This window comes from Rhinopithecus bieti, unplaced genomic scaffold, assembly GCF_001698545.2.
Source record: "Rhinopithecus bieti isolate Rb0 unplaced genomic scaffold, ASM169854v2 scaffold_39951, whole genome shotgun sequence".
Taxonomy (NCBI): Eukaryota; Metazoa; Chordata; class Mammalia; order Primates; family Cercopithecidae; genus Rhinopithecus; species Rhinopithecus bieti.
Window position 1 is genome coordinate 370,047 of NW_016816406.1, and position 8,040 is coordinate 378,086.

The following is an 8,040-nucleotide window of genomic DNA, read 5'->3' on the forward strand; positions in this document are numbered from 1 at the left end:
ATCGACACACACAAGCTGTATGTGAAACAACAGTTGAAAATGCGGGTTCAAATTTCATATTGATTGTTTCAAAAACAACAGTAAAACCACAAACAAATCAATTAGAACAGGCAAAAGATATAGATATTTCACTAGAGGACATATAAGCAGCAACTAAGCACACAAAAAGATATTCAGCATCATTAGCCATTAGGGAAATGCAAATGAAAACCACAAGGAGATATCACTGCACACCTATCAGAATGGTTGAAATTTTAAAAATATAGTGACAACATCAAATGCTGGAAAAGATGTGGAGAAACTGAATCACTCATGTATTGTTGATGGCCATGTAAAAAGGAACAGCCACTCTGGAACAGAGCTGGGCAATTTCTTAATAAACCAGGCTTGGGGAGGGAAATGGGAGATGGGTTTGGCTCTAAAGGACAGCAAAAAGATTCATGTGGTGATGGATTTGTTCTGTATCTTCACTGTTTCAGTGTCAATATCCTAGTTGTGATATTGCACCTTAGTTGTGTAAGATGTTGGTATTGAGAGAAGTGGATTAAATCTTAAAGGAGACCTAGTGCAGTGCTTTATGGCTGTAATCCCAGCACTTTGAGAGGTCAAGGCGGGAGGATCACTTGAGGTCAGGAGTTCAAGACCAGCCTGGCCAACATGTTGAAACCTCATCTCCAACAAAAAATTAGCTGGGCATAGTGGCAGGCACCTGCAATCCCAGCTACTCTGGAGGCTGAACGAGGAGAATTGCTTGTACCCGGGAGTCGGATATTGCAGTGAGTCAAGATCATGCCACTGTACTCCAGCCTGACAGAGCAAGACTCAGTCTCAAAAAACAAAAGCTTAAAAGCCTGAAGGGAGCTTTATGTGAATCCATAATTATTTCAAAATTTTAAAAACAATAAGTAAAAAATATTTTGACTCTTCTCCCCAATCCTTATATATTTATTTTTTATATTTATTTATTTAGCTTTATTGCATGTTACATCAGGAAATATTATCTTTAAAACGGGGATACTGGGCATCTAATCTCATTTCTGATTTCGCAAGAAACGTTCTCAATTGGTCATCATTAAGTATGATGTATTTTATGGATACCCTTTTCTATAATCTATAACCTATAGAGTAATGCAGTTCATTGATTCTTAGTGTGCTATAGACTTTTATTATTGATTCATGATTAAAATTACAAAATATTTATCTTCTGAGACATCGTTTCCTCTTAATTTGTCGATGTGGCAAGTCGTGTTGATTGGTTTTCCAATGAAAAATCAACATTAGATTCCTGCAATAAACCAAGTTTTGCTGTGGTGTATTATTTTTTATATACTGCTGAGTACAATTTTCTAAATTTATTTTTAATTTTTTTTGCCATCTGTTCTTATAAATAAGAATAGCTGGTCAAGTTTTGGTTGCAGTGTTTTCTTGATCTGACCTTCTTATAGTTTTTCAAATAAATTGTAATTTGCTATTTCTTTTTAAAATGTTTGTTATATTAGAACATAAACCATCCGGACGTGGGGTTTTTGTTGTTTCTGTTGTTGTTCTGTTTTATTCTTTCCCAAAAAGAGTGTATTTAATTATGGATTCAATTAACTTAATAGTTACAGAATATTTAATTCTTTACTTTTGCTTCAGTTTTAGAAGAGACATCTGTCTAGGATATGTTCATTTTACTTATGTTGTCAAATATATTATAGCCAAAAATATTCATAATATACTAATTTTTCGTGTCTACTTTTTTTTTATTTTTTTGAGACGGAGTCTCGCTGTGTCGCCCAGGCTGGAGTGCAGTGGCGCGATCTCGGTTCACTGCAAGCTCCGCCTCCCGGGTTCCCGCCATTCTCCCGCCTCAGCCTCCGAGAAGCTGGGACTACAGGCGCCCGCCACCGCGCCCGGCTAGTTTTTTGTATTTTAGTAGAGATGGGGTTTCACCGTGTTAGCCAGGAGGGTCTCGATCTCCTGACCTCGTGATCCGCCCGTCTCGGCCTCCCAAAGTGCTGGGATTACAGGCTCGTGTCTACTTTTACCTCTCTCATACTTTCTTGTGAATTCCCTTCTAAAAGTCCTAGAATGTCTTCCACCTGGAGGCATTTCCGAGGTATGTTAGATACACATAGATCCACAGGAAGTGGGATAAGCAGTTCTGTTCAAATTTATTCTGCATCTGTCAAACAAGATTCTAGTACAATTGGATACAATTTATAATAGCATAGTAGCCTAGGCCCTGACCTACCTTAAAATTCTATATGGTACATTTGCCATTTTCATACCATTATCTTTGAGAGTAGTCTCCAAAAATGTTTTATATGGATAAGTCTGGAATTAATTTAGGTAAAGTACTCGGACATGGTTAAGCATTATATATCATCTTTAGTATAGCTCTTCTTTTATTCTCTTATGTATTTTACTTTCAGAAACCATCAGATTTTTCAGAGTCCAAATTTATGTGTACACAAGCACTATATTTTACCTTCACCATCTCAAGCCAAAAAGAAGAAAATGCCAGCTCACACTTTCCAAGGTCATTTTTTTGTGTTTCAGACGTTCCATTGAAGAGGAAAATTAGAAAGTTCAAAGACTTGAAGAGGAGAGAAGGTTGGAAAGTGTTTAAAACTGGAAATCCCCGTTTACTCATGGTTACCTTCATTGACCCTTTACGGTAAACAATTCAAAACACACAGGCACCTGCAGGTTAAAATAAGTTTTACCAATTTGCGTAATTTGTAGTAATTTGAAAGAGGATGATGTATTCTAAATTGAAGTTTTGATTCACAACAAGATTAAAGCCATTCAGAAACCTAATTTACCCATTGAAAGGAAAGAAAAAAAAAAAAAAAGATGAGCAGGTTGTCTCCGGAAATTGTCTAAGGTCGGAAGTCTGTGGTCCCTTTTCACATGTACCCAAAAGCATCCTGCTGGTGCAGCTGTCTGATGAGCACGGTGTAACCCACCTTCTCTGCACACTTTGCATCTAGCTCATATTACCTCATCTTTATTTCCTTTCTGATGTCTCACCCCGGATTCTACATATAAGGTCACACCGGAAGGAAAGCTGCATTGAGTTTTGGTGCTCTGAATGACTTTTGCCAACTTTGTCCCCACACTAATTTCTCTAAGCCTCAGTTTTCTCAGCTACACTATGAAACGTGAATGATAACCTCTGCCCTAAAAATGTCACTTTTTTAACATATCATTTATGAAAGAAGACACATAAAATGTCTCCCTAAAAATGGAAAGTTACGTATTATTGCCATCTGTGTTTTATAAAGAGGTTGAAAAGGGTTTGTTTGCACAAGATTTGTTTCTTTATGTGTTTCTTTCTTTCTTTTTTTTTTCTTTTCCAGAGAACTAAACCCATCAGGGCTGACCACAAGAAGTTTGCTTCCATGTTTTGATAAATAAGGGGTACTGAAGAACCCTCTGACCCCCAAATCTCTCCCACACTGCATCTTGACCCTCTACACTTTGCTTTGTTTTTCTCTGGAATTTCACATGTAGAGATACGTTCCTTTGGCTTAACAAGTATTGATTACTACCATGGGCATATAGTTTATTGTACCTAAGAGGACATTCTCACAAGTGAAATAGTATACTTTTAATAATTACTGAAATAGCATGGTGTTAATAATTACATGTTGTTAAAATTAACAACAGGTGTCAGCTAGGACAATGCCAAGCAACCACTATGCACTGAGTTTAAATTGATTGCTTTCTCAAATTAAAAGAGATTTCTTACACTTAAGAAAAATAGAAAGAATTATGGGAGGGAGGGAAGATAAATGAAGAAAAAGTTAATTTTTCAACAAATTCAGGCTCTTGCAGAAGACCTTGAGCAGCATGGGGCCCAGTGGATATCCAGGAGGCCACTGACAACTATGTGCTTGGTACATTGGCTACTTTTTTCTTGCAGTGGCTGCCTCCTCCCACGCACCCAAGTAATGATTTCAACAAAATACTTGGGCTGTCCCCATTAAAAAAAAAGCAGAGAAGGGCCAGGAGTGGTGGCTCATGCCTGTAATACCAGCACTTTGGGAGGCGGAGGCAAGAGGATCATCTGAGGTCAGGAGTTCGAGACCAGCCTGGCCAACATGGTGAAACCCTGTCTCTACTAAAAAAAAAATACAAAAATTAGCCGGGCGTGGTTGTGGACACCTGTAATCCCAGATCCTCAGGAGACTGAGACAGGAGAATCACTTGAACCCAGGAGGCAGAGGTTGCAGCAAGCAGAGATCACACCGCTGCATTCCAGCCTGGGCAACAAGAGTAAAACTCCATCATAAAAAAAAAAAGCAGAGAAAATGACTGCAAAATAAAGTTAATAGATTTTGATCAATGTCATAATGTTTAAAAATATTTTCTCAAAATAAGATTTCTAGGTATCATTTTTCTGTGGCTTAGGGCATATATGCAAAATATATATTATATGTAACATATATATATAAAAATGTGTGCATGTATATATGTGTGTGTGTGTGTATGTGTGTGTGTGTGTGTACACGCATCCATTAACTTCATTATGGTTGAAGAAGCAAGAAACCTTGAGCTCATGAGTCTTAGTACCATGAAACCTGTTAGAGGTGGTTGTAGGAGACTGCAATTTCCTCTGTCTCTTTCTCAGACGGAGAAGAGACACATTACATCAGCAATTATGCTGTGACTTCTCAGTTATTATCTCTGAATGCCTTACATCGAATGAGGAACTTTCTCTTTTCATGACGTGTATCCAACTGTCACTCCCTTGGCATATCATTGAATGCATAATATGTACCAAATACTATGTTAAAAAAAATTTAGAATTCATAATTTTTCTTCGTAGAAACCTTATAAATTGGATGTTATATTTTTAGTTTACAGGTAACAAAGCCAAAACTCAGTGGACTTGTATGGTCAATTTCCTGAGGCACTACTGGCTTACTGCACTGACCTTCATTCTTTTCCTTAAAGAAGCTAAGCTTCTTTTTATTTTATAGAATGTGTTCTAGCTCTTGTTCTTTCTGTTCTCAGATTTTCAATGGTTAAATCTTTCCTCTCATTTTTATTTAATTCCACATATGACCTCCTCAACAAGACCATGCCTGATGACCTATATAAATGACCATCCCTGTGTATTACCTTGTTCTTTGCATGTAGCAGTCTAAGGTCATACACTTCTCAACCAAACAGTCCTACAAACCCCAATAAATAGCACTCCATAGTTTAGAACTTTTAGAGTTTTATACATACTTTTCATTCATTCACTCATTCAGTAAGGGCATGGAATACATACTAGATTCCAGTTACTACGGCAGGTGTTAGAGGCACAGAGGAGACAAGTCAAAGCCCTTGCTCTCAAGCAGCTTACAGTCTAGTAAGGGAAATAGATAATAAACCATGATATAATATCAGATATTTACAGCGATCTGTAGAGGCAGAGTGTGAGGTTCTATTTTACATATAATAGCAACTGACAATTTCTCTGAGCAGGTGGCAGCTGAAGAGTGAGTCGGTTAAAGGGAGAGCGAGACATGCAGGGAGATGGAAAAAGAATCTTTTAGAGAAAATGTAAAAGCCTTGTAGTGGTAGGATGCTTGGCATTTTTAAGGAGGAGGTTTCTGGCAGAGAGGATACTGAATAACAGGAAAAATGGTAGGAGAGGTAACCAGGGGCCATATTATGTATAAACCATTCTCAACTATTAGGTCTTTGGATTTTATGGTACATTTGATAGGAAGCCTTTCAAAGTGCAGTGGGGGGAGGAGTTAAACGCTTCACCAAAATGATATGACTTAATTATAAAACAATGGTTCTAGCTGCTATGTGGAAAAGGGACTAAAAAATTGACTAGAAAATAGAATGGAAGCAAAGGGAGCCTTTAGGGTCAACATGTACCTCTTTGTGTCTTAGGTAGACAAATGCATCTAATTGTCCACCTAACTTCTCTAGATGATAACTTCCAACCCACTTATGCATAACACTTTCAGCAAGGCTTTACTCTGAAAGCAGAATGTCTTTATTCTAAATAAGTGATATTAATAGTAAAATTTGGGGCACCAAGGTTATTAATCAGAGTGATATTTTGATTTCCCTCCTTAAATCCCCACACATTCTGCATTCAGCTTGTGTTGACTGTCATTACTTCTCTGAATGAGACCGATACCACAGCAATGTTTTAAATAATAATCGTACTTCAAATGACTGAAGTCTCAGAGGTATCTGAAGAGACTAACCTAGAGCACAGAGGGAGAACTGAAGAAGATGTTTCTGAGGTGACAGAAAAGCAGTCTAAATGACAGTAAAATGTGACAAGAAAATTAGCAGGAAATAAATGAAACAGATAATTTAAGATAAACAATTTTAGAGCCTAGCAAGGAAGTTCCAGACCACAAGCTTTCTGTTTCCTGCATTAAAACAACTTCTTACTACATGATACATCTAGTCACCAGAGAAGAAGTGAATGACACACTTCCAAAAACCAATTCGTAGCTTTCTAAATAAAACTCTTCCAAGCTGGAGAGAGATCCATGAGCACAGAGATCTTAACGTTCATATTCAACAATAAATTCTGGGGCCCCAGACAGTGTCAGGTGCATAGCAGGTGTTCAGTAAACATCAGTTAAATGTATGAATAAATGGATGAACGGGATTCCTGGAAAGTACTACACTCTCCTTCTCCAAATTATTTTTATCTCAAAGACAGGAATCTCTAACTTCTAATTCTTTACTTAGATTATGCTGTCTCCTAAACTATGTGTGTTTTCTAGAAATTTAGGGCAGGATGTCTCAGAGTCTGGGAAAATCCCACTTTCCTCCTGCTACACCTTACAGTTGTGAGAAAGCGCATTTCAGACAACAGGGAAAACCCATACTTCACCACAACAATGCACTATACATTGTCTGGTCCACTGGAGCATAAATTAAAGAGAAACAATGTAGTCAAGCAAGTAGGCGGTAAGAGGAAGGGGGCGGAGACTTCATCAGGGAGTATAAATTCTGAGATGCCTCAGAGCCTCAGAGACTGAACAAGAGCTCCAGCAAAGACTTTCACTGTAGATCGACTTGACCTCAGATTAACTAGGGAATCTTGAGAATAAAGATGAGCTCTGATAATTGTTACGTAACAGAGAACAGCTCTTTGCATCCGGAGAGTGGACAAGAAAGTAAGTCAGATCTGGTTGCATATTTACTGTCTAGTATCTCTGTGTATGACATATAATAGTAGTTATAGAAGATATACTGGTAATTTCTATATATGATATATAATCGTAGAGAAAACATACTGCTAATCTCTATATATGTGATATCTAATGGTTGTTAGGGAAGAAAGTGAGGCTTTGTCTTTTAGAGAAGACAGGTTCTTCTTCAGGGAAGAGGTAAATCCCTCTATCTATAAGAAGATAGAATATCTGAGATAAGAGAAAGCTGCAAAAATTAATTTCAGAAGATCTTTAAAGATCTTTCTCTTTGCTCTAGTTTATATCATCTCAGTGTTTAGATTTAACTAGAAAACTTTCTGCTCTAGCCCAGTTATTCTCCATCATTTTTTTTTTCATATCCCTGTGTACATTCTCCAGGAAGTGCTGTCTCTCTTTATGAAAAATTCTATTTTCCACATAAGCAGTTACATTGTTTGCCTTCCTTTGCATCTTTGTCTGCTCTCAGCGTGCCTTATCCTGTGTTCTCATGACAGCATCATGTTGTTGCTGGAAATGGGCAAGTTTGCCATCTTTGAGAGAATAGCTATATGAGCAGATGAAAATTTACAGTGTCCATGTGTAATTTACTAAAAAAAAAAAAGTTGCAAAAGAATTCCTGAAAATGCAATCTTCTGCTTTGGTATTCTTTATTGGACTTTTTTCCTCCATTTCATCCTTCTAGTCAACCTTTCCAATCTCTGGCTTCAAAGACTATGTAACTTAGACTTTTTCTTCCTTTCTTTTGTTTCTCATCAAAATATAATCATCCGAGAAATTTTCCTCTCTTCTACTTGTCTATTCCATCCACCTATCTAGTTTATTTCCTGTTACTGGCATTTTGCCTATTTTCTTTTTTTTTTTTTTT

General features: G+C 37.3%; 1 protein-coding gene across 1 annotated transcript in view; it reads left to right on the top strand.

Annotated features, from left to right (window-relative positions):
- Nucleotides 1-6,985: 6,985 nt before the first annotated feature.
- The window catches only part of CD69 (CD69 molecule), a 7,362-nt gene continuing 6,307 nt past the window's right edge, over nt 6,986-8,040 (top strand). The window contains exon 1 of the mRNA XM_017854840.1: nt 6,986-7,139. Within this exon, the coding sequence (XP_017710329.1) occupies nt 7,076-7,139 (64 nt within the window). The 5' untranslated portion in view covers nt 6,986-7,075. The remainder of the gene's footprint in view (nt 7,140-8,040) is intronic.